We start from the raw sequence: 27,695 nt of genomic DNA, 5'->3' as shown, positions 1-27,695 counted from the left end.
CATTTCCTATTACGCAGTTTACATGACTGAATATGACTACAACATAACTTATGTTCGAGATATTTTTCACTTTAAATTAAGTCATTTTATGAGTACTTTAAATACCTTTTACTTTGAAGTACTTTTACTTAATGCAAATACTTTTTCCCTTAGTTCTTCTATCTTTAGTATGCGGGTAGGCAATGAGGCAATATCTCAAATGTGAATTGGAACCAATGACTTTTAGGTTATATTTTCAAATTTCAGATATCCAACGAGAACAAAGTACAATAAATACTTGGAAAAAGTGAATTTTAGACACTACACTAAAATAAACCTTAAATCTTAATCAAATTACAATGCGGACGGCCAGATAGGGCCTAATGACTAAGAATGAATGCAAGGTTCCACATTATTGAAGCCATTAGTAAGACTTCTTCTACCCAATGAGACCTTGAGCTTATTATTTAAACTGGAACAAGCGTAGGTGGAGATGTTTGCTTTGGGTATATATAATAATTAACTGTGCAGATAAATGTCCCTCGAGTACCATTAAAAGGATCTCTATATTGACACAGTGCCACATCGGTGCTCCAGCGATGACCCCCGCAGAGGCTTACCTCATGACCCTGCAGCTTTCTTAAGATCAAAAGGAACTCACCCACCCCCAGCACGCACTGTTAACACTTCTGCCCTCAGGCTGGAGGTACAGGAGTGTGAAATGCACGACTTCCAGGCTGAATAACTCCCTTTATCTAACTGCCCTCAAACTCCTGAACAGTTTAGAGGACTTACAAACACAGACTACCTCACACAATCGATTTGCACACATTCCTCTGTTGCACATTTGCACATATCCGCACTGCATTTGCACATTACTATTATTTGTATATATATGCATATACAATCTGTTTATTCCTGCAGTTTGTACTTGATTGTATTTCAATTGCTGTAACCAAAGTACTTCTGTGCTATTTCTTTTTGCACTATTTTTATGCTACTTTTTTTAACGTTTGTTCTGGCATTCCTCGTGGGCAGCAATGGAAGAATTTTACAAGGAACTTGTTTCTTCTATACATACAACAATAAACACTTAACAGCCATCAGCAAATGATCCTGGTTGTGTAGTCAGTCATCTAGTGGCCAAAAACACACAGTGGAGCATTTATCAGCTAAACAGCCAGATATGTCTCTCAGGGAACATCACTAGTGTACACAGACATAATAATAATTCACATCAAAGAAGAAAGAACAGAAACACAGTTTTTGTAGCCTTAAAATGAGGAATCTGACCAAGAGAAGTGTCCCTTTCCACACGCAATGTGTTTATGGTATCGAACCTAATTACCGGTTCTATAGGCAGTTGCGTTTCGTCTGTCATGCAATTCTTTAAGCATCCTGGGATTTTCTTTGCAACCATTGCTGAAAAGATGAATGAATTTAAATACTCTCTTCTGGTTCCATCACTGTGAACGCCTCAGTGTTGAAGCAGAAACATCATTTTAGTTCTTTATCTGCTGCTGGTGTCAGAACCAAAGGAGCAACAACTGCAGTCAGGGCTGAACCCGAAATTCCCATTATGGATCCCACCCATGGTTTCTTCCTGAATACTCCTCATCCAACGTGATCCTCTGAGCTTTTCCGGCACAGTTTGATCAACTATTTACCTTCAGCTCTACATCAACCTTCTGCTGATTGTGGAAAATGCATCTTTCTCCCTCTCTGCAGTGTCCTAAGAGAGGTCATAGGTCAGGCTTAACAAGGCAACAGCAGTTTCCAGAGTCTTATTTTTTAAGGAATAAAAAAGACCCTGAGAACTTTAAATTCATTGCCTGACCAAGGTTTTTATTCCATTGTATCCAAAGCTCAAATGCATTTCAAGTGCCCCCACAGTACCAAAACAGGCACATTAGATGAAATTGCCCCCAAGTATAACTGTGTTGATGAACAGTGTGTGTGTTGAATAGAATATTTTCTTGTTTCCCCCCATAATGTTCTTTTTCCCTTATGCGTTGGGTTTAAAATTGGCGTGCTCTTCTAAATAAGAGTCCCATAGCAACATTTATAGATAGCAGTTGTTGTATGTTCTCCCTCCTGTGAGATTTAGTTTTGTCAAATATGTAAACTTCATATCCACACCTCTCAGATGTCACTGAACTCATCTCCAGCGTCTTTTCATCACAGCTGAGCCCCGCTGAAGCCCTCCCACGAGTGTTTTTTTGAACAACAGACGCAAGAGGAGCTAGAAACGCAGTTTTCTGGCCTTTCGTCTCAATAGAAGCTTTCGTACAAAAGAGCCCAAATAAAATGAGGTTTTTATTTAAGCTTCTGAATGACTGTGATAATAAGTGTTCAAACTGTGAAACAAAGCAGGTCCCACCACTCATACAAGTTTGAAAATTTGAATGTAAAAACCAGAGTGAGCAATTATAGTGGTGGGATCATTCAGCTCTTTTAGTAGCTGTCATTTTTTTTAATCATGCTAAATCCTCCCACAGCCATTAGCTCAAGAGATGACAGCTATGCCAAAATAAGGAGCTGGAAAACGGTTCACCCTTTTAAAAACCTGGCTGCTGGGTGTTCAAGTGTGCTTTTATAATAGAGATCTCTGCTGTGCGTCCGCTCTTTCCTCTGTAATAAAGGAGAAGCTACTAGCCTGAAATGAAATGACGACGTCCCCTTCTTTCCTTTACAGTGCAAGAAATGAACGCTGGAAATGGTCAAGCAATCTCACAGAGCAAATACTAAGAAATAGGATGAAGTTTGTCTTCCGACTTCACTAGAAGAATCTGGGCTAGCTGTTACACGAAAAGGGATTCAGCCTTTCGACTGATCCGCCAATCATCATGCGGAAGCCCGGCGAGTGTGTACTTACACACTTTAACGCTCTGTAAATACCAAGTTCGCGAGGAAACGTAATGCAAAAGCTGTGACAAAGCTTAAGCAGGTGCAGCAATGGATGAAAAAAAGGACCTCATCCTTGAAGTGTACCCTGTGGTACATCGTAAATGTTTCGCGAAATTGAGCATGTCCAAAAGATCTCGTCCAGAAAAGTGCCGGTCCATTTATGCCAAGTCACGACCACAACGCCTTGTCTTGCTCGTATTCCAGCATTTTGGTAGTTTTGGGTCACTGTCAGCGCCTCGCTGCTAAGCTGGGGCAAAAGAACCATTAAACATTGACATGAATGTTTGTTCCCGGACTTCATAGTGAATTCAAATACTTTATGCTCTGTGTTTTCTCATTTGCACATGCTGCAACCAGTGGGTTGTGTGAGAGGCGTAATTCATGGAGAAATATGAATTCAATATTTTTGATCTCAGCCCGATTCTGTGCATCACCATCCTCCTCCTCCTCCTCATCATCATTTCTTTGTTGCCCACTTTGGAGCTTCAAACAACAGACAAATTAGCTCCAGTTATGATTAATTTAATGGTCACTTAGTCCAGTGCACAGAAAACATGCACCTTTTGTCTATAACGTTAAAAACACCCTCTGGGTTGTGGTAGCTTGGAACCCAGTCCCGAACCCACAAAAAAATGGACCAAAAATGCAAAAAATATTGACACTAAATTGACAATAAATGGACAAAAAATGGACGGTGTGCTGATAGTAGGGGGAGGCGCTCAGATACCTTCAGAGCACTGCCTAGGCACCTTTGAGCAAGGTAGCAAATGCTGATGTAAAGCCCTGCAAGGAGCGGATGACTCATTCAGGTGGACCCTGCCTTCGCCAGTATGGAGCTGGGACGGGCTCCAGCACCCTTCCCGTCACCCCGAAAGGGATAAAGCGGTCAATAAAAGAAAAAGAAGCAATTTTCTGAACTTCAATAACCGATATGGAAGGTACTCACCACTCCATAAGCAACTATGCCCTTGTAGGACCGGAGCTCAGGGTAGATGTTGGAGAGAAACCAGCTGAAAGGACGGCACCGGAGTCTGGATCTCAGGGCTTTTCTTCCGGAAATATCCCCAATGTCTATTCCTGAGTTCTATGGAGGGAAGCGCATCAATACAAATCCACTTGCTCAGAGCCCAATGTCACAGTTAAGGAAACTGGCTTACGAAGAAAGAATAAATTATATAATTTCTGTATTTAGTCTAAGGACATACAAGTTTTGAAATATCAATTTATTGGAAAGGAAAAGTCAAAAGCCAATCCAAAGCTGAGGCAACTTTAACTCACATTAATGCCTTTTTAATGCCTCAGAAACTTATACGACTGGCATCATATATTAAGACACTGAATTTACCACTATGCTTTTACTACTGGCCAGTAAAGTAAGGCAGCTTGTAATGATCTATAAGTGTCTTTAACACAATGAGCAACATTAATTCAGGTTTATTTTGAAAAGTTCAGCATGTTTTGACCAACTCTTGAGGTGAACACTGAGTCTCTTCCTTCCTACCTGTAGAGGAATATTCCAGGCCATGTAGACGTGACTCTTGTACTGGTCCATCCACACCTCAGCCACCCTCAGGGCGTTGCGCCGCACGTGGGCCGTCAGATTCTGCGTGTAGGGTTTGTGGGCGCGCTCGATGTGGGCAATCCTGGAACAGGGCAAGACCTCCACGCTGCCACCGCACTGCCACACCTACAGAAGGTCACACAAACACACACATGTGCAACAGCCTTCTCAATCAGCCGGAAGCTGTTATAAATGTCTTTTATAACATGTTATAAATTAACCCGCAGTCATATGAGCTCTTCAAAAACCTGACAGAAATCCAGCCGAGTTCTCTTAAGCCAAGATTCTCTTTGACGTGGATGACTGAGAACAGTCGCTGCCATAAATATTGGGACAGATTTATGCTTTTTTTATGCTGTCTACAGTAGGTGCAACATCTTGTAACTGTTTACAATCTCAGACTGGAACAAAGCGGGGGAGCCTCAAGGTTAATCGAACAGAGATGGTTCACCTTAGAGCCTCACCCCGAGTGTGTGGTGCCATCCAAGACAAGGCTATATACATTTGACATGAAGTGAAAATCAGAATAAATAATTGTGTGAAATAGAAAAATAAATGCGTAACTAAAGATTTATGGGTTTCGGCAGTGGCTGAAGGGAGAAAATTAAAAAATAAAACTTCCTCTGGAAGTTCTTATCTCCAGGTACCCTAGGGGTTCCGTCACATCTTCTTAATGCATAATGCGGCCTTGTTCTAACAACAGTGACACATATTTCTGACCTTTTTCCAGAAGCACCCATGTTTTCAGTTCGCTACACCAGGACCACTGCTGGCTTCCACGGACATGCCTGCTCTCACTTTTCCCAAGCCTGTATATGGTTTTTGCGTTTGGGATATAATCCCTCAGCCTCCCTTCCTGGTTCTTTCCAGAGCAACAAAAGTCAACAGAATAGAAGTGAAAGACTGGAACTGGCCCTCTTCCCAGGAAGAAGCAGCAACCGCACAGCCAAGCTGGAAGATAACGCAGGCTTTCCTGAGAAATACCTCCACATTCTCTGTAACGGATTTAAAGCCCAAGGTTGCAGCATGCTTCCCTTTCTTCAAAGGTTGAGAATCTAAGTAGTGGCGCACTGGTGTGCAGTGTAGCTGGAGACTGAGCAGCAAAAAAAGCAGACAATTCAGAAAAAGAATGAAAAATGTAAAAAAAAAAAAAAATAAATAAAAATAACAACAAGTCTCATGGAGCGAAAAACAAGTTAAAAAAGTGCATTGTTTACTTCACAAACTTGAAAGAAGAGTTTATTTTCAGGGTAGTCTCTCGTGAACTCAACATTTTTACTCCCCTTACTCCCCTCACTTGGCTTTCTTTAACGCAGAACAAGTCCTCCTTTAAAAGTTTTAAATGAGAAAAGGGATGGAAAAATGGAAACGACAAAACAAGTTTTGAACAGAAAATCACGCAAACAACACGACAATAAGCACTTTACATGAACAACAAAACAGCATATAAAGCCTCCTTTATCACAAGGTTAGCATGCGCGCCCAGAGAAAGGGAGCCGTGTGTGAAGGCTGAAAGGAAAGAATCACATCGCCAATAACAAAAGGATTCTGCATGAGGCAGACAGAAAGAGACTAGTTGGTTTTTGAGTTAAACCTTGGATTGAAAGTATGATGAATTTCAGCAATGCCCTCCAGACGCACACGCAGCGCTGATTGTGCATCACCGCTGATTTACACAATCACTGATGCGGCGTGGGCGTGTTGCCGTGCAGTCAACCTCTCTGAAAAAGTGAGAAATATTGACTTCTCCTTGTCTCTCTTCTTTTCTTGTTTTTTCCCCCCAGAATAATATGGTCTGCAGTAAACAACAATATGCGCTCTAGTGTCTGGTTGACACCAGGTTCTATCTTAAAAAACCCTCAGTCAGTTCTTAAGATAGTCTTATTTAGCCATGTTTTACACATTATGTGAAAGTAGGAGACAAAAAGATGGTGCTCACATCGTTCAGATATTTGACTTAAACTTAAATATAAGTATGAACGGTGTAGTTTCTTTTCTTTGTCCTATAGAAGCCATTCAACCTTTTTAGTGGCAAGAATGTAAAAATCCCAGCTGGAAGAACCAAAATTTTATCTTTTAGCATTTGGCCAAACTGTCATGCAAGAGTGTGTTTTAAACGTAACGTATCCATTAAGTTGTGATGACTTTACTATAATGAAAAACGCATTCTTGACTTAAAGGAATATAGTAACAGACAAATAAGCAGGCTAAAGAGCTGTAATTGTGCCAGGGATTGTGTTTTTTGGGGGGAGGGTTGTCCAGTTAATTGTCCAGTCTGTTTTTTCCAGTCCCTGCTGGTTTCTCTCCCACCCGCCAGGAGCTGCTCGATAACATGTGGGGCCGAGCTGCTCACCCGGACCTCATCTTCACTCATTTAGGTGGTGTGAGAGGACGCAATTCATGTAGAGATATGAATCAAACATTTATGTGCTGAGCCTGATTCTATGCATCTTTTTTTTTGGTTTGTTTCCCATTTTGGAGCCACCTATCAGCTGCCTCTAGTTCCATAATCAACACAGTCCAAATATTTTGGGAATTTTCCCAGTGAAAATTCAGTGCATCCAAAATCCAGTGCATAAAAAACATGTAAAATACATGTAAATTTTGTATGCTTGTAATGTAATGTAATGCTTGGATGATGAGCCCCAACACACGCACACACACACACACACACACACACACACACACACTCCTGCCACCTCTTCTCCCCTGTTTAGAGTCGGCGATTACGTTTTGCATTTTTAGGAATTCCGCTTTAGTTTCCTTTTTTTCCTCCATTGAGGACTAAAGACTGTTCCTGTTAATCTGAGTGTGTGATCTCCACCAGCTTTTTGGGGATTCGTTAAAATCCCACCATGACAGAGTCACTATAATTCACTGCTGTCTCTCCTGGCTTAATCTGATGTTCTCAATGAAGCTTTCTCTGTTGTTCTTTTATGACTCTTTAGTCTCATTCTGGGTTGTTTCACCTTTAACAACCCAGAATTTTCGGTGGGCTTTATTTCTAGTCCACCAAAAACGCAACCCCCACAAGAGTGCACTGCTCGTTTGTGGCGCCAGTGCGTCATATTTGGCAACGAGCCTTCACCTCACCGCTAATCACATCAGCAGCACTCAGCTGCGAGTTAGTCACTGTGTTAAAGATGGCTTTGAGCTGCGGGCGGGAATGTGGCTAAAGCCTTTTGCGTGGCTGGCGCAGCATTCGAGGGGTGCGTGGCATTACAGTTCCCGCCGAGCGCGTCCATCGTTGCTGCTAATATCAGCCCAGGTGCTCTTCAGTGACAGAATGTGGGCGGAGGATGTCAGGAAACACTACAGTAACGCTAAACTTTGCTGACTACATTATTCTACATGAGGTTGCCCCAAGGAGATGTTACTATAGCAACAAAAGCTCAATAAAAAAGACTTTACGTGGTGATGATGATGATTACATGATGATCACCCTGAGAAGAAAACCATTAGGGACTCTTGATCACATCCATTCCCCCTTAGTTCGTTGATCCCCCTCGCCTATTGTTGCAGCACAGGACATAAATGATTATGGGATGAGATGGTGGAGTTCACTGTGAGTCGTGGGGCAGGAAGCATCAGCAGTAGTTTATTCTCTCGTTGTTCGGTCCTAAAGTGTTGGACAGCTTCCAGTGGCGCTAGTCAACAACCCACGACCACAAACTACTTCTCCCGATTACGTGGATGATTAACCGGAAACAAAAGGACTGCATATTTAACAATTAGACAACAGTCAACCCCAGATGCTGTCGTAGCTGTGTATTATTTACAGTGCCCAGACGACCAGTTTGCCTCCAGAGCTCCGGGCTGAATCCTAAACTGACACGGTGAGGCCTGAGAGAATTATAGAGTGTGATGTGTTCTTAGCCCGGCAGCTTGGATCAGTCAGGCCCAGGCTAATAATCCAACCTGTATCCTCTTTCCTGACATTGCACTGCAAATCACTCTGTACTGTGGCTGAGTCAACAGCTTCACCCGACGTCTCCTATTCCTGCAGGGCCTTTAAGGTCCTACATTAGTCACGTCCTTTTAGAACCGGTTCAAAAGGCAAAGGAAGATCTCTCAGTGTCTGAAGATTATTATTACACTGATCGCCATTGTGAGGTCTAACAGAGTCAAACTAAAGATAAAGCTACAGCAACAAAATTCCTTTGGGCATGTTAATGTTTAAATGTGCTTTCAATTATTTAAATGCTTAATAAAGTCTAAATCTGTCAACAGAATCGGGAAAATTAAGTTTTGTGTTTAATTGAAGTGGCCCTGTAATGTCCAGAGTGTTCATTATTCATACACTAGGTAATGCTAATAGTCTTTTTTGACAGATAATTATTAGCTTCGTTATGTATTTGCCGTGGCTCTGATCCAGGTCTATAGAACCACTCACCCTGATTCCAAGCTCCACGTTTTCCCCACCATATATCTCCATGCCTTCATCCAACAGGCCAATCTCCTCAAAGTATTTCCGGTCAACCACAAAGCAGCCAATCAGAGCAGGGCTCCTGAAAGGGAACGAGAGAAAATAGATTAAGACAGCTGTACAGAGAAAAATGCATAGCAACTAGGTTTAAACTGGCCAGGATGACCCTGAAAGGCTATTTTTGAGGAAGCCTAGATTTACTGCTCTTTGTTCGACTTTTGTAATAAAGCAACGAGGCAGTTTGCATTTAAATCCAAAGGAGTAAACTAACTTTTAACAGCAATGAATATTCACATTACCAGTCCCACACACCCCCACGTATCACTGTTGCGTTGACAACAGCTTGTTGGCTTGACATTCTTCTCCCCGTGGGTACACATTTTTATATTCGGACACCCAGAGTGAAAATAGGGTTTTATATATAGAGACTGTTCTGGAATACTCACAAAAGCCAGTGCTTATTCTGTGCGTAACTCATTTTAATGTCAAAACTAAGAAGCGCAGTGATTGGACTTATCAAGATTACGCTCTGATTAAGAAAATGCTTTTTTTTCCTGTCGTTGAATTACCGTATAGGGGCCGTATGGTTGCGTTGTGCCCACCACACCTTGGGTGGGTTGAGGTATCGACACCACAGCTCCCAGTCAAAGCCCTGAGCAGACAGCGGGTACTCCTCGATCTCGAACGTGTCGTATTTGATGTTGTCAAAGGATGGAGACACAACCCGTGTCCGGTCCTCCATGATGCGCTGCAGGATAGGTTCTGCCCTGCAGGACAAGCAGGGGGCAACAGAAATGTGCTTTAACTCTTTTTCTCCAGGAGTTGAAATGTTAAAACCACCTCATCTCAACCTTCATCCAATTTATTAAATCAATTCTGGCATCTGTTCGACCTGATCCTGATAACCTTGCTCTTGCTGGCTGTCCAAGGAGATCAGCTCTAGTGGAGATTTCGCTCAAAAAATGTGCAAGAAAGGAATGAAATAAGGAATGAAGGTCAGACCATACTGGAAGCTGGTGAGTCAGGCTGCAGCGATCATCACAGGACAGCTATGAGGGAGCCAATTAATAGCCTGAATTGTTGGCTCCATAGCTTCCTGGAAAAAGAGCCGATCCTGAAGAGACTGACTCACATTACCGTCCCAGCTTTATTAGTGGAATATAGTGCAGTAATCAACGACTGTGTTAACCTCGTAGTTGCAGGAGAATAAATTACTGTTACACTTCTTTACTCCTCTCTCTCTCTCCAGACAATAGTAAATTTACTCCCAATAACTTCAGAGTACAGCTGGATATTATACATAGTGTGATACCCAGTAAGCTACGCATGCTCCCATTTTGCACTATGAAAAGAAGAACTGGGATTTATTTAATTGTGAACTGTTCAAAAAAGACTAATAGAATAATTTGTTGACCTTAATCAGGACAGGAGACTGACTGCAATTGATAATACTGATTATAAAATGAAAATTGGTGTAATACAATCAGGGGTTAAGGTAACAATGGTGCATTCAAATGACTGTAATTAACAACTCTCAACTGAAAGAAGTCAATAACCAAGCCAATAATATCAACTTCCCCGAGTGGCTTACCTGCCAAGAAGTCATCACCTTATTTCTAGTGATCAAACAAGCCCTAAAAATGTTTTAAAAACGATAATTTCCAGTTTGAATGAATCAATTTTTGTGTGTGTTGTGTTGCTTTTATAACATTTTGGAAGAAATCTTTAGACCAATGTAGTTTACATTCCCCAAACAGAATCTTTACAGTAAGTTCTAGTGACATTCCAACAACTCAGTTAAGGTTGGGCAGGATCTGACAGCACAACTGGGTTTAATCCCAAAAGAATCTGATCTTTTCACAGAGATAATAGACATCTGAGGACTTTTAAAGGTAGAAAGCTCATATGTAAAAGTCCCTCATACAAGCAGCAAGTACAATGACATAATTCCAACAAAAATAAATTCACATCACAAACGTTTTTTGTTTTAATAAAAGTGTGCAGCAAAAGAACTGTGCTGAAGAAAATGGTTCCTGAAAAAACGAGGAATTGTTCCTGACAGTCATTCAAGTTTTATCAGTTAAGCTTTACAGAGAATTCTAACCGTAATAACAGTACAGGGCCTGTACACCGAATCTGTAAACGTGTGTGTATGACGTCACACATATTGAGGTCAGCAGCAGAGAGAGTCCTTTAGTTTAGCTGTCAGAGGAAACATTTAAATTAGACAGACTCGTGAGCACTTTAGTCCTTTGGGGATCACAGGGAGGCTGTTGGAGCCTGTCCCAGCAGCACACGGTTGAAGGCAGGGTACACCTGAATGAGTCGCCAGCTCATCTTTGGGACCTAAGGGAGCATTTGGGGGTTCGGAAACCTCAGCAGTGCTCTTAAGGTGTCCTGGTACCTCCCCCTGCTACAAGAACACCTTTGAATTTTTGTCCACACCTGGGCTTGAGGACAGAACCCCCCTAGAGACTGAGGTACCGACGCCCGACACATCAACAAAGCCTCCAGCCGTCAAGGTAATTTTTATAGAAATGTCTAGAAGGCTTGAAAGCATCTGTAATTGATGCTGTTTGCGAGTCACAAAGTGATGAAGATGCCATTCAAATACCAGCCGCAACTGATGAGAAGGCACGAAGAGCATGCAAGAAAGGCAAAATCGAGCGGCGTGAATGATGCGTTGCCATGAAAACGCTTCCCCCGATCGAAAAATCGGTGAGCTCATTGAGTTATATATGAGGTGAGGATATAGGACTGATAATTTATGGGGAGAAAAAACCCCGTCAATGCAGCTGGGAGACTCCAACATCTGGTACCAGCAGCGCCCTGCATGGCAAGAAGAGTGGACACAGATGTAGAGCAGGTGGTGGTGGTGGGGATATTGGGGGTGGGGGGGTGGGGGAGGTGGCAACATCACTGGGGACAGTGGAGGCAGCCCCCTGCCTTCTGGGTCTTATTGCTGAGTAGGAAGGCTGGACAGGCTACGTTTGACACCTGTTTGCATTAAAACCTGCACTAATATTATTATTATTAATAATTGTACAGGTATATTTGCATTTATCGTCATTTAAGAAAAAAACTGCAGCTGTGATGAGACCATAATGAAATATCCTTATAGTAAGATGCATATCATACAATTATACTGAGGACAAGCCTGCGTGGCACTGACCTGTGCACGTTCATGGAGTGAGAGCAACTGAGGATATCTAATAAGCTGTAATTTACCCCCCCCCCCCCCCCCCCTCCCCTCAAAATAGCTCACATCCTTGTTAATTGCATGGAAGTCAAAATTACATAGGTTGAAGTCAGCCCTTCGGAGGAAATTGCAGTCATTTCCCAGTTTCTGTAAAAAAAAAAAACCCCAAAAAACAACAAATGTGTGTTGCAAACATGTGCATGTATGTGTGAAAACCTGTTTGTCTCCAGCTCAGCTCTCTGGATTCTGTGCCAAAGATGATTTCATTAGTTTTACACAAATAACCCTCCATGGTCGCATGTGGGAGTCTCCTTCTCCTTTACCTCGCTGTGTGTGTGCATGTGTAGGCGCTTGTGCTCCACATATGTGTGTAAACCGTAGGCAGAGGCGTGCTGTAGCTGGGTTAAGAGCTTTATGAGTGTGTTCTCTAATCTAGAACAACAGCAGGAACAAATGTGCTGGGGATGCAACGCCGACATCAAAATGAATCTTTTGTTTGCTCATTTTAGCAACCAATTGGGGACCGTCTCATAAAACGAGCTGACCAGTTGTGCTCAAAGACCATGACCAGTGTTGCAAAATGCACTTTCTTGAATCGGGATTGAAGCTTTGGTAAAGATATCCCAAAGTTGAATTCAATAAACAGTGTTTAAAGTGAAGATAAAACTGGATGGGCAATAGTGTCCTCATGAGGATAGCCGAGTCGGTATGCGTGTGTAGCATTTCTAATGCTGATGTACGGCTCTTTTTGTCACATATTCAATTTCCCTACGGGGATGATTAAAGTACATCTTGAATCTTGAATATTTACACTCTTTTCTGTCCATCATTTGAGATCTTTGTTCACTGTGTGTTGCAATTTTTCAAGAATTTCAAAAATTACTTATAAGAACGGGTAACTGGTATTCTGCTTCCAATTAACTGGGCGGTTTGACTTTTCTGCATTATTGAAACTACATTTGCATTTTACTATTACATTTGCATTTTACTTCATGAAACCAGCATTTAATGTATGAACGGATGTATATTTTATAATCCCGTATTAATAAATGCAACTTCATTTTAGAGCTGCTTACTGTTCCAATATAAAAAACTTTCACAGGACCTTTGATAGGGTCAGCGTTTGAAACCTTTAATTTCTTTAAAGCTAAAGCTTTACATTTATGAGTTCATCCAACTATGAAAATACAGTGATACAAAAAATGCTAAGCTTTGAACTTTATTAAATTTCCCTGTAAAGTAAATCCAAGAAGACCCACTCAGAATGCTCAGGCTAACCCAGCCCTCAGGTCAGAGAACATCCATTCACAGCACGCTTGTATTTTAACAAGGTTGTATCATAGATGATAGCAAAGCCGGCACCAACACCAACAACACCACCAATAACCCAATGAAATACCGCTTCTGTTTACCTGGGAGTCTGGAAATGAATCATCTCATTGTTACTCTCTCTCATAATCAACTTACTCTCCCCCACACAAACCTAATAAATCGGCTAGAGCAAGTGAGCATTTTAACTGTCAGTAGCCAAAATCATTCTTCAAGGCTATCAGTTTTCAACTGTACACTTAAAAACCTGGAAAAAGGAACTGAAAGGTCCCATTTTAAATGGAGCGACTTGTGCCGGCGATGTTCTTTACCGCTGCTGTGCCTGATAAACTGATGTGTCCTGAAGAACAATGAATGTCCACGCCTGTAAAGATTGAATCAGTAACCTTTCACACTGCCGCTCACATTCTGTTGCTAACATTCTTTCCTCGGTTTGCTTTTGGTTTTCTCCTCTCAGGAAGGCCAAAAAAATAGCATGAAACTTTTAAAACCAGGTTAAAAAGAGTGGAGAGACGTTGCAGCAGCGGGGACTGTAGGGCTGGTTTAATAGATCCAATCTCGTGATCCAGGAGGATTTTCAAACAAAGAGCTGGATCACTGCTAACGTTAGTCCTGACGTCCAACATTAGACATTTGTGGAGAGTGGAGGTGGGGGCACAGCTGAAAAGTGCCAGATGTCACGTATGTAAGGCTCTTCAGCAACAATAGGCCTTTATTGGTTTCCTAAGACAGCGCCCCCTGCTGTATATCTGCAACAACAGCAACTCAATCAGCATCTCGCGCAAAAACAACTTTCACTGAAACTGGAAAAACTGTTCCAGCTGGGGCAGAGGTTAAAGACTCGGGGGTGGGGGGGGGTGTAGGTCCTTTCTGCCGTCTGCCATCACGGGAAATATCACCTCTGTGGAGCCTTCAGTCATGTTTCCCTGGTGAGCTTACTGGAGGATGTGGTGGAGGGATGCTCACTGAAGAATCAGTGAAATGGGGCGAATTGGGGGGGGAGGGGGTGAATACTGAAAGGAGCTTACGGTTGGTTGTGGTTGCCAATCAAATCATCATTTTTTTTTAGATTGTGGCCAAACCACCCTTTTTCTTGAGTGTTCGTGAGTGTTTCTTCCTGTCGTGGAGGACAGGCCACACGATGAACAGAATGATATGATTTTAGGGAGCTTTTAAGGCACTCCTCCATGCTCACCTGGCATCCATGTGCTGAACAAACGATGAAGCAGAGCACTGGCACCAAGAAAAGGCTTCTGGACAGTAAAGAGCAAATTTTCCCGAACTTTGCCGTGACTGTCAAGGTGTGAAGAAGCAGCGATATCTTTGTATATGCTAATGTACTTCCTTCAGTGTATCTTTTTTGTTTTCTTCCCATATGGGGCTTTTTTTTTAAAAACGCCATCTACAAGCAGAGCCTTTTAACCTGTTGTACTGGAGTGTAGACAGTAACTGGGACATGGACCAGCCATGAAGAGAAATACTCCTACTACTATTCATAAGCGTATATATTATAACAATACCCTTTAAGGGATGTGTTCTTTTTATTTTCTAATGCATTGCCAAAGAATCAGGACATCCTCAGATTTTAATGAACTGAATTCATACTTTTGTTTTAGTGGTTTTTCAGAAAACTCGAGTTAGGGTATATTTTCAACAATGTCAAGGCATTCAAGTCATATTTGATTTCTGAAAAGAACTGAAAGAGCAAATAAAAAAAATCGTAACTTTGTTTGTTTGTCGTCTTTCTTTGATTGTGAGGTAACAAAGTACGTTTAAGTGTGAAAACCTGAATGTATTTTGTCGGTGTTTTTGGTTAAATATTGATCATAAATCCATTGAGTATTTTGATTTTGACCCGTGAAACAGCACAAATTCTGTTTCTTGACCCACAGATGAACAAGCAGCTTCCATTTAAACTAAACTGCTGCCCTGAGCAGATCCAATGATTCTCACCATCCGGTGTTAAACTCCACGTGCGCATCAAACAGGGCGACGACCGGTGCCGAAGCGGCCCGCCAGCCGCTGACTCTGGACCTGATCAACCCCTCCTGCTTGTCATGGCGGACCACCTTGATGAACCCTGGCCAGTGCTGAGCATTGGTCTCCTCCACAAAGCTCTGCAGGTGGTCTTTGAGCTCCCCTGTGAAAAAACACAGAAGCTCATTGTTTGTCTTTATGGGATGCCACAGTGATCAACACGTACATTTCATGAGCTCAGCTTAAGAAAGAACATCATTAAATTAAGCCCAGGACAAGCCGAGTGGTCAAAAATGCTGGATTTACATAAATATAACTGTGTGAAATCCAGGCTGAGCAGCAGGGATTGGCAAAATATGCTCTGGGTTTTTCAGAAACTGCAACTGGAATAAAAAAATAAATACAGAGCTGAATATTTCAAGGCCTGAGGAGGAGAAAACTGAAAAAAAAACACTACTTTCACTGTTTACAGCTGCTGGCAGGCAGGAAAGCAAATCAGGCCTACCGTAAACCTTTGGGAATAGTGGTTTCTCAGCGCTCTGCTGTTTATGTAAATTAATTTGAGGTATATTGATGCACCACAGTGAAAGGAGTTTCAACGAGCACTTGTGGTGGGGTGTTTTGGGCCAACTTTAACCCCGATATCAGAGCCTTTGCTGCCTTTAGACTAGAACCAGTGTCATTCTGTCAACGTCAGTGTTTTCCTGAAGCTTAAATCCGTATTTTGAAGTTTAAGTCAGTAAGTTTGGAGAATGTCCAGAGATATATTAGAAATCCGAGTTACAACCATAAACTGCGACAACGTGCCGACTCTCTCCGAAGCCTGTTGGCACATTAAAGGATTCCAGTATCTAAATCATTTTATGCACCGAAGACGAGAAGAATACGATCCATTCATAATTCTATATCTCTGCCTTTTTTTGGTCCAGTTCTTCAAGCACACAGACCATTCAGACATTGACAGACAGCCCACAGTGGTACAGCAAATATCTTTGTTTCCTAATTGTGTTGAAATCCTGCCTGTGGGCTCTGACTGCAGACTTCCCCCTCTATTCATTATTACTATCAGCACCGACGCTCAAGTCTATCTGCTTTCCATTAATGAGCCTCAGTTTGCTGCTGAGCTGGAAGAAAGACAGGCTCATTTAAAGCTGGAGTTCCCAGCATTTGAAGAGCCTCGCTGGGCCACACCTACAGTACATGTGAGGATACTTCCAGCATAACAAATTCAGTCTTTAATTAAGCCGATCTCCTGCAACCCATTTCATTTCCAGACATCCGGTTGCTCAAGCTGAAAAACTTGGTGCGAATTGCTGCAGAAGGTGCAGCTGAGGCGAGCTGCTGAGGTTAGGCAAAGCTACCTTTCCCTGAATCCAGGTGGGATTTCACACGGTCTTAGATTTCAAGTTCTGCATTGCTTCCTATATTGCTGTTTTGATTTGGAAATGTCTTTATATACAGCCAAAGTTTGCTCACAGTTGCTCAGAACTGACATCCCAGCCACCAATGCGCACTGTCTCCAGAGATTATATTAGAGCACATAAGGCCAGCGACCATATGCTGGAATTTAATTCACTTGGGGATAAACTCTGGGTGCTGCTCACAACACAGATGTTTAACACAGCAGGGACACAGCGTCTGAGCACTGGGAACAGCAGGAACAAAGCGTCTGAGCACTGGGAACAGCAGGAACACAGCGCCTGAGCACTGGGAACAGCAGGAACACAGCGTCTGAGCACTGGGAACAGCAGGAACACAGCGTCTGAGCACTGGGAATAAAAGGGACACAGCGTATGAGCACTGGGAACAGCAGGAACACAGCGTCTGAGCACTGGGAACAGCAGGAACACAGCGTCTGAGCACTGGGAACAGCAGGAACACAGCATCTGAGCACTGGGAATAGTTCGTTTGACTTCGTGGCTGTTTCCTCTGATGTACGCTCACACTTCTTTCTGAATAATTTCCACTCAAGTGAATTGGACTCCAGGTGTAGAAAGGCCTCAGCGCTGATCAAAAGAGCTGGACGGCGTCCAGAGCTAAAGTTCAGTGAGCCTGTGAATATATTTGCAAAATAAAGCAGAACTTCGCTGTTTACTTTGTGGTTCTGGACTCATGAGTATACCTTGGTGAGAGGATATTTGAATTTTCTAAATGTTTTTTTCAGCACAAGGCAGCAACAATTCTGAAACCTGTTGGAGAACCCCCAACCCCCCCACACACAAACCCAAACACACACAGGTTGAGTAGCATATTTTAACAATATTTCTTATGTTACAATGTTAAATGATCACACAAGACACAAAACACATCCAGAGAAGCATAAAATGTGGAAGACGTGAGAGGTTCTGCACTAAATTAGGAGAAACCTCAAGAAAAAGAGGCCTGTACTGAGATTTTACCGCTGAAATAAACTCTCATCCGAATGTTGGTGTTTAATGAGAATATGTTGATTTTTGTGTAGAGAAAGGAAGATATTAAAGCCTCATTATGACACCCATCCGTTCATTTAATAATAATTTCCTACCAACAGCCTGTTAGCATTAGTTGAAAATGAAACAAACATTTATTTGATGAAAATAGGAATTTAATTCAACTTATTTATAACAATAATTTTAAAAAGCGGTGACACTTATCCTCTGAAATATGGAATTGTTTCATCCTATGAGGTGCTGTATTCTGGTGCTGGTGAGTGGTTGTGCGGAGGCGGATATGAAGGGATCCTTACAGTTGCTGCTGTGGTCGTCCACCAGTATGATCTCTTTGAGCAGGTGTGTTGGGGTCCTCTGGATGGCCGTGTGGATGGAGCGCAGCAGCACCGATAAGGCCTCATTGACGAAGATGAAGATGATGCTGAGCTGGGGGAAGTCTGAGGAATGTGTCATGTTTCTGCAGCTAGAGGGAACAAATCAGACGCTTCAGAAGTGCAGTGAGCACAATTAGCTGTCTATCATTAGCAGAATTAAGCTTGTATTCAACAAAAATGGCTCTAAATTAAAAGAAAAGGCTATAGAAATACTTCCAATAGTGAAGTTTGATAATTATGTGTCAATAACTCGACCGACCTGTCTGGTCGCAAATCTGGAATTGGTCGGGTGAGGGAGATCCGGTCGCTAAGATAGCTGTTGTAGCCATAGTAACGGAACTTCTTGAGCGCAACCCGCCTGCTCTCAGGGCCCAGGTCGTGACCCCAGCGATGGAACAGCAAAGAGGCGGCATCTGACGCCGAGTCGGAAGTGTAGGAGGATGCAGCGGTTTCACCGTCCTTCTGAGGGGCCTCTGTGGACACACAAGAAGAGAAGCTGATGAACGAGCCGCTGCTTTGGGACACTCTCTGTTTAACTGCATCGGAGTGAGTGGCACAAATGCAGCGCTATTTGCCTGATATTTTGCGACGGGAATTAACAGATTGTCCGCCTTCAGCTTTGATTTCTCATCCGAAATACTGCGATGCGAGCATGCTGCGTGATTAACTCTCCCACCCTCCGTCCCGCCGCTGATGACTGAATGACTAATTTTCAGCAATGTTTGGGAATAGATGTAACGCACAAAAACAGATTAAGGGAGATTTTCATTAGCATCGCAACTAATTCTGGCAGCCACGCGGATCCGTTTGTGCAGAGGTGGATGCAAATCCTCTAACGCGCCCAAGGAAACATGTTTTTAATTAGCACTGTAGCATACCGTCTGGTACGACATGCAACACAAGCGGAAATTGCACAACTCCAAACCTACTTTTGAGGAAAATTCCCCCCCAAAACAGACAAATATACTCCGGCTATTTGTGGAGCTCTTAAAACTACAAGTTAAATTTGATTTGCACACTTTTACAAGTCCAGACAGAAGAAGCTGAATGCTTGTGATGGTGTTGCTGATACAGCGCTCTAAGGTACGCTAAGCCTTTAAACATTTGATGAACACTGAGTGAAGATAAACAAAACCAAATCAGAATTAAAGCTTCAAAGAACTTCCCCCTCAGGTCTGCTTAACATGACTTCTCTGCTGTCCTCTAAAGAGCCGCTCGTTTTTCCTATAGCTCCACTGCTGAATGGCTGCTTTATTACTGTGAAGAGCAGCACTTCACTTTTGGCAGCAACACACTTAGTGCTCTTAGTGGGCGGGATGTCACCTCCCTCATGGTGTCCTAAGAGGCAACCTAAAAGCACTGGAAATTGTTTCGCCTTTTCTTGGCAGTAAATGTGTCATGGCACTTTAAACCTTTGAGGAGGTTCAGCTCGCTCCGTTCTATCGCCATATTTGAATTGAATATTAGTCTGTAGTTAAAATGTCCTTTCAAAATGTCAAGGAACAATTTCCATGCATTGCAATGATGAAGTTCATCACTGCTGAATAATTTGCTGGGGATATTTATGTATTCTTTATATTGCCGAAAACGTGTCACGCCAGATCTGGCTTCCAATTCTAAAGTATTTAACAGCACAGACGGGGGGTAATGTCCACACATTTTTAATTTGCTGGGACTGCTGACAGCATGAAGGCAACACTTTGCAGTGCTGGGTGTCTGCAACCCCCCACCCCCCCTGCAACTGGGCTACTATACAACACACTTTAAAGATCAACATTGTCATGATCTATTTAACAGCCGACAATCTTCAGGAATATTCCATGTTCCACATGTACTAAGGAAGACAACATTCATTATTAATTTAGTAGAAAGAAGCTACGATTCGCAGCTACATCTAAGGGGACAGAACACCTCAGAAGGGATAGGTCGTTTGTAGCTCGTGCATGTGCGTACGTGCGTGGCTAAATTACCCACAGCTGTGTGTGTGCATGCATGCATGTTAGCTCTTATTATCACTACAAGATCATGCAAAATATAGCCTTTACAAACATCAGTAAAGACAATTTTGTTTTGTTTTGTAAGGTGCAAAAATGCTGAGAAAAGGATTTTCTTTCATTCTGATAGGGACCAGAACGTATCAGGCCACAGAGGGATTCCAGCCTGCTTATGCTAAGCTAGCCTGATTGCATTGTGGTTCATTCTCTCTGATGTATAAAAGAGAATGGGTTAAATTCTGATAGTTTCCACATTTTGGAAGGAATTTAATGACACTTTTAAACTACATTTCAGTCTTTTTAAAGTATGAAAAATGAGATTTTGTCCCACTGGTGGTGGAAGATTATTGCTGCCTCCTTTCCACAACTTGAAGCATTATATTGGCAAATTGAATTTGACCTGATCACTGTTAACATTTTTTTCTTGACTTTGGGTGTCTACATCTGCCATCACACAGAAGTGCTCTCAGTAGAAATATACGCTCTTTCCCTGGTAAGAATACACCCAGTTTCTATAGGCTGCTGCTCAGCAGCTTCCTGAGCTTATTTACAATATTGATTGCATCTTATAGCTTGTGCCAGCACTTTTTCTGCCTTCCTTTCTGGTCCTCTGGTTTATGTTCGAGGGTTAGCATGACATTAAATTCCCAACACTGGCTAATGGTTTGTTCTGATAATCATGTGCACAGGTTGTGCTGCACCAGTGAATACGGTGATGCTGCTGTTAGCTACTCTATCATGTAATAATAGACAAAGATCGGGTCAGTTGTCCCATAATTCTAATAGGCATAGATTAAAAGGTAGATTTCTACAGATATTTAAACACCATGCCCAATTAGAGTCAATGTAGGCTGTGATAAAAGAACAAGATCTGTAAAATAGGAAAGAAAAGGGATCTGGGTCCATTATGATCTATTCAGGAAAGTGGGAAAGGACTAAACAATTGTATTTAAAGTTTTTTACCTTCATTTTTTTAATTTAAATGCCATTTGGAAACATGCTTTTGTGTGCCTTCAAGGCAGGGCAGCTTTATTTATAGAGCACATTTCATTCATGAGGTGGATTCAATGTGCTTGAGATTAAAACATTAGCAGTATTGGAAACATTTAGACAAGCATAAAAAGAGCACAACCAAAAGAACAAATGTAATTAAACACAGGGAGAAAAAAAAAACTTCAATATTTTAAAAATTTGCATTTAAATTTAAGTAAGTCAGGTTAAAGTGAGCTAATATTGGAAAGCAGTTGCAAAGAAAAAGTCGTAAACTTTGATTTAAAAGAGCCGTTAGTTGGAGTGGATGCACAGGGAGTGTGTGTTCCAGATGTATTGTCTGGAATTCAGCCCTTCATCATCCAACAGCAGGATTTTAAAATCTATTCCCTGACAGACAGGAAGCCGCTGTAAAGATCTATGAACTGGAGAGATGTGATTTAATTTCTCAGCAGCAGCAATCTGTGTGATTTAGGCAGCCCAGTAAAGACCCTGTTCGTCTAGTCTATTCTGCCGAAGATAAATGCACGGGCCAGTTTTTCTAAATCCTGCTGAGGCATTAACCCTTTAATCCCCGATAGGTTGGTGATCTCATGCTGACTTTGTTATTGTCTGCTGAAACCCAGGTCTGAGTCCATGGCTACACTAAAGTTTCTGGCTTAAGGAAGTCCAGGTGACCAGAGTTCTTTAACCTGGAAGACCTGAGATGACTAGTAAGGATGAGCAACTGTTCAGAATGAACAGAAAAGGTGAGAGAAATGAAGTCAGGCATGGTACTTATTGTTAAAGGACCAAACAGGAAGTGTTTCACGCTGATATGGATGTACAAGCTACAGATGTATCACTATGTGTAAAAATCACACTTTTCTGCCACTTTAAACACAGCAAGTATTCAAAGTTCTGGTGCTTCCATCTTATGGCCAAAAGCAGCAAATTTGAGCCCAAGTGACTAACCAAGGGGTTCCACCTCTTTTCATTTAAAAGGCTCATAGGTAGATTAATCAGAAAAAGATTGGCGAACCGTCAACACGCCGTCGTCATTACCTTTTGAGACCAGACAGGTGTAAATCCAAAAGAACAGTGGTTTATATTTACAAACTAAGGCTCCAATACTCAAAAACACTCATCACTAGCACAGGTCCAGCCCATCGCTCCAGTCAGGACCTGCAAGACATCGAGAGGCAAAGTCACAGAGGCCCCCAGTGTCCAGGAGGGGACACTCAGCTTGTCGCGTGGACTTGTTATTAAGGGCCCGATACCCTACCAGTCTTGTGTCCCCACAGCCGGGAGCAGGTTCACCGGGGCAGGTCTCTGGTTTGCACGTCTAGTGTGAAGAAGCGTGACTTGCTTCCTGTATGTCCCTTTAGTTTTCCACAGCCAAACATGAGAAAACGTCATCTGTCAAGTACAACTAGATCCTGTGGAAGAGTCTGAATTTAAATAGAGTCCTAAAGAGGCTGCAGAGATCTCAGTGATAACGATGTTATGGTATAGCTGTAACCAGCACAGGCCCATTACCAATTATCATTTAAGCCCTTTGTGCTGACCGTATATGTCAAAATAAAGACATTTGGCTTGTTGTCATACCCGCGGATTCGATTTCGATTTACATGCAGCTGAGATCAAAGCCTCAGTAATTTTGATGTGTGTTAGGAGCATTGGCAGTCCTGTCAAAACGACGACTCGTGCTGGGGCACATCTGGATTCAGCCTAAGATTGAAGCATCATCTTCACCGTACAAAGGCATCTACAAGCAGCCACCGAAACATTATCCAGCGGATTTTAATTAGTAGCGATAAAGGCTTGTTTTGACGACATCGTTGATATTCTGAGCGTTGTGTGGAGGGTTCCAACGGCACGTTCACAAAGCTACAAAAACCCTAGAAGGAGGCGCTCTCTCAGAGCGGGAGGTTCAAGTCCTGGTCACAATCGCCTTATTCATGCAGCCAAAGCACAGAAATCAAACACTCCCATCCAGTTGTAGCTTCAGAAATTTGCAGCTCTGTTGATTTATGTGGAATGGGTCAAACATGAACATGAACATGGTATTCTCCCCCTTCCTCCGTGCCTCCCTGCTGCACTTGTACGCTGGCCTCGCACCATGACGGGATCCAGCCGCTTTCAGAAACCTACTTGGGTACGTTGCAGTATTAACAGAGGCGAAAGTGGAAATGCGGCTTTTTATTCAGAGCTCTTGTGAGTTTGATGGCCCGACCCTAAAGAATTCTGCAGATATTTTCTTACTGCTCCTCGCTGGGATGCCGATGAATATGAATAAATAAAAACAAGCCTTCCTGGACGTTCCCAGCATGGGGACAGTTTTTTGGGGGGTGGGCTGCTTCATCTGTGACACTTGTGTTCACGGCTCTCATTGAGTGAGTTCTGTCCTTCCCTCAGAGGTCAATCGTGCGCCTGTCGGGTTCCGGAGGTCAGTTCCGTTTGGTCAGTCTGCTTCATGACAGCTTGTTTGGACGTTCTACCCCATCACTGTCCACACGTGGGCGATCCCTGAGTGTGTTCTCTCTCTCCACATCCCTTGCCGTCTAATTACCCAAATTTATTCCTTCCCCCGACTATGTGGAATTTCCCAAGCGGGCTTCATTTTTGATCCACATCATCAAACACAAAAATAAACTATTCGATCGTTTGTGTACAACAGCCTTTTCCTGTGTTACATTCGTCCATCTGTGATGCAAGTTGAGAATTTCAAGGGTGTTGTTATGTGAAATGATGTTGTATGTCTAATAGGGAAAGAGTCTGAAAGCTATTCAGCTGACGACCTCTCCAAGTACAAAACCTACACCGAGCCTTTTCCCTTTGGACCTTCAATGCGCTCTCTGCAAAGACTTATCTGAATTTACTCCGACTGCCCTCACCTTGTTGTTTACTGAAGAGAATAATGAGCGCTCCATTGGAAGCAGCCCACAGTTTGACAGCTCAGAGATTAAAGATCAGAGTCAGATTCCATTATGAAGCCATTTCCTTCGTTTCCTGCTCTAAAAGCCGTTTCGCCTTCACTTTCCTCCCATATCGCCGTTGCCATAGACGCGCCAAGAATGTTCGCATGCATGCCTAATGTCACAAAAGCTTAATCTTCCATCTTGATATCAGCTTGAATGCTTAATTCTCCAAGTTATGCACTTTTAGAAATCAATACGGCTTTGAGTGGTTCTTCCTGGAGGTCTTTATGGCTCCCCGGAGCAGCAATGGCTCCACTAATATCGTTAAAGCAATGCTGATGAGGTTTCGTCGCCTCATAACAGCAAATAAACAAGGAAATGGTAGCTTTTAAAAGTGGCTCTTGAGACAGTGCTCACAGCTTTTTTGCCAGATAACCCATGAACATGTTCATACTTCCTGATTTTGCCGTCACTGGTTAAATATTATGCTGTATGTAAAGAAATGAAAAAGAGAAGTTTTGTGCCCATCCATACAGCAGTATAATATATAGTATAAGAGTATTTCCTGCATTTGACACGGCGGCTGAGCCACAGCGGAGCTAATCCCTAAGAATTCCAGCGAGATTTCCAGCAGCAGCATCGCGGCTACAGCACAGAAGTGCATCGGGTGCATCTCAGCACTTCACGCCACAGAGAATAGCAAGGTCAACGTTGATTTTGTATAGCTACGTCCAGCCACACGGAGAAGATCGTAGCACCCATAAAATGTGTAATACGGATAACAGGGGCTGATGGAATAACAATCACTCAATGGAAGAAAAACATGACATTGAAATAAATAAGGTAGGAGTAGTTGTTGTTGTTCTCTCATAGCCACAAGCCATTGCCTAGGAATGGAAGAATTCATTCATCCTTGGAAAGCCTTAAGGACCAGGCTTTGAATGATTCACATGGTATGGTTGGAGTTATTTAGATAACTGGCCAAAGACAGTGAAAATGTCATCAACATTTAGAGGCGGTAAAAAAGGAGTCAGTTTCTGCTCTATGCTACTTATACTCAACCCCAGTGAGGCACATCTATCCATTTCAGCTGTAGCTCAGGCGTCACTCCAGTGATGCACGAGTTGTCACCGCTTCATCTGGTTAAATGTGAGAGGAAGTGGGCAGATACAGGCTTTTTAAAGTAAAGATGGAAACTTAGAAATCCCTACAAGTGTACCATATAAAGCAGCTGGAAGAGGCTCCAGCCCAATGGGGGTGCATTAGTCGGAAAAGGGATGGATATCATATTAAGCAATGGGGGTAGTTCATTTCATTTGGAAGATATATTCGTATATCTTCTCATATCTGAGGAAGAATTTATATGGTTGGATTTATTTGCCGTCAGTGCACTTTTATTCAGTGTCATTCCTACATTTGTACATTTTTTCTATGTAAAAGAAAGAACCATTCAGCCTGCTGGGAGAGGTAGGTACACCCATGAAAGGATGTTCTACCGTCTCCGAGTGGTTTTACGAAGAAGCCCCACGCTTGAGATGAGCTCCCAGTGCAACGTGACGAGATCGGCAAAAAAAGCTGCCTGTAGTGTTGGTGAACTTCCACCACGGTCTGAAACTTTGCATTCCGAAGTGTTCCTGACATCACTACAAAAATAATCTCTACTGTATGCAACCTACATGAGCCTGGTCCTGCTCAAGGTTTCTTCCTGTTAAAGGGGAGTTTTTCCTGTTGCCTGTTGGGGGTCAGGCCTGGGGTTCTGTAAAGCACCTGGAGACAATTCTGACTAACAGATGCTGTATAAATAAAGATTGATTCATTTATCAAACATATTAAAGGTAAACAACAGTTTACAGATTTGATACATCTGCCATAACACCCATATTTCCCCCACTCATTTCAGTATTTTGAGCACTCAAGCAGAACGTCTCGCTTTGCATGTTCATTAGAGAAAGGTGCTAAATTTCCTGCATGTGCTATTTTGTCTTCTTCCACCTCGCCTCTCGCTTGCAGCTGGCGGTTTGGTCCGCCGGGAGAGCGCGGCATCAGTCATGAACACCGCGACAGTGACCGTTCCTAACGCCGAGGGACCCTTCAAAAGGGGCGGGGTGATGCCGCACGTGCTGACTCTGGAGCCAGTTTACAAATCCTCTGTTTCTATTCGCACCCTCTTGCTCCGCAGTATCAACAGCTTGTAAAGTTCATTCACAGAGCAATTTGATCTTAATTGCTAAAACACCAAAAAGCTACCGTTTTTCCACTTTTCTTCTGTTTTTACCCACTTTCCTAGTTAAATGCTGAAAGAGCGCATGTGGTTTTGTCACCGCTGAGGCAGGAGCCCAACCAGCCTCAGCAGCAAGAAGCAGCACATCAACTGGGACCATAAAAGCTGCCACATTAATGACTAAAAGCTCAAAGCACATTTTCACACTAGACCGCATGTTGTCAAGGCTCTGATCCCTGGTTAGGAACTCCAACACAATAATTCCAATAAGGCAGATGAGGTAATATAAAAAAAGAATATGGTTCTTTGGAAACTTGGGCCAAATGAAAGAAAAGAATGTTTAAATCTCACTGGGACTCTTCTGAACATAGCCCAAGTTAAAAAAAAAAAACAACGTAATATCTTGAAACATTTTCTCTAAATTCCCATTTTTTTCATTCAAATGTTCTATTTATCCTTGTTATCCCAGTTCGATGGAGCAGTCCAATTAAATAGACGTGTTAGCAGTGATGATTAAGCTAGTTGGTATTGAAATTGGGAGAAAGTGGCAGCGGATGATTGGCTCTTCTAACCCGTCTGACAGCTCAGACGGCATCGACGGTACTCTTGCAGAGAGAGAAAATCACGTGTTGTTGCATGTCCTTGTGTTTGCAGACAGCCGGATAAAGGTTACGCAGTCGTTTTTTTCTGCCCCTCTGACATTTGCAGCTCCTTACTCTTTCCGATCCTCAAAAGAAAATGCCACGCAGGGTTCTGGGCATTGTAACATCACTATGATCGGTGGCGGTTGTGATCCGAACAGCATTCTCCTTCTCTCTGCAGGTGGCACACACAGTGGCTTCGGGTTTCACTTGCACGCAATCAGCAATAGGAGCTGGCAGCGTATCCGAAACAGGCCCTGCTGAGGTTTTTAGCATGCTGAGCGGTGCACAAGCCTGTTCTACACATCACCTTTTTGAGTGGCAGCCGGAGAATTACTTCATGTGCTGCTGCTAGATCATGACGTCAAAGGCATGAAGGCAATCGGGTGTCTGTGAAGGACGTTCTGTTTGGTCGCGCTGTGATCCTCCACGCAGTACGCGGCGGCTAGCGCTCTGGAGAAATTTAATGCACAATGACAAGATGACTGCTGCAGGCCGGGACAGAAGAAAGCCTCCTCATTACTGCAGACATACGATCGCTCCCCAGCATTTTTCCTCCTGATGTTTCTTTGCTGTCACTACTCAGCCTGTGGGCTCTTCTGGTTGGCTCTTCTACACTGCTCACCAGGCTTTATCACAGACTGTCCAGTCAGACAGCATTTATTACATAACCATCAAAAGCCTCCACACAAACATTCCGGTCACTCGTCGCGATGCTTGTTTAGCCCCCCCGTCCCTCCGATGAATCGGCCTGTGACGGCAGGGACA

General features: G+C 42.8%; 1 protein-coding gene across 1 annotated transcript in view; it reads right to left on the bottom strand.

Moving 5' to 3' along the window:
• The window catches only part of LOC130536326 (polypeptide N-acetylgalactosaminyltransferase 18-like), a 78,380-nt gene that overhangs the window by 20,483 nt on the left and 30,202 nt on the right, over positions 1-27,695 (bottom strand). The window contains exons 2-8 of the mRNA XM_057052185.1: positions 18,441-18,654; positions 18,104-18,270; positions 15,355-15,541; positions 9,443-9,640; positions 8,841-8,955; positions 4,388-4,573; positions 3,833-3,970 (exon numbers count right to left, since the gene is read on the bottom strand). Coding sequence (XP_056908165.1) covers positions 3,833-3,970; positions 4,388-4,573; positions 8,841-8,955; positions 9,443-9,640; positions 15,355-15,541; positions 18,104-18,270; positions 18,441-18,654 — 1,205 coding nt within the window. The remainder of the gene's footprint in view (positions 1-3,832; positions 3,971-4,387; positions 4,574-8,840; positions 8,956-9,442; positions 9,641-15,354; positions 15,542-18,103; positions 18,271-18,440; positions 18,655-27,695) is intronic.

Source organism: Takifugu flavidus, chromosome 13 (assembly GCF_003711565.1).
Source record: "Takifugu flavidus isolate HTHZ2018 chromosome 13, ASM371156v2, whole genome shotgun sequence".
In the NCBI taxonomy this organism is placed as follows: domain Eukaryota; kingdom Metazoa; phylum Chordata; class Actinopteri; order Tetraodontiformes; family Tetraodontidae; genus Takifugu; species Takifugu flavidus.
The sequence above is the reverse complement of the archived record's forward strand: the minus strand, read 5'-3'. Positions and strand labels throughout refer to the sequence as shown.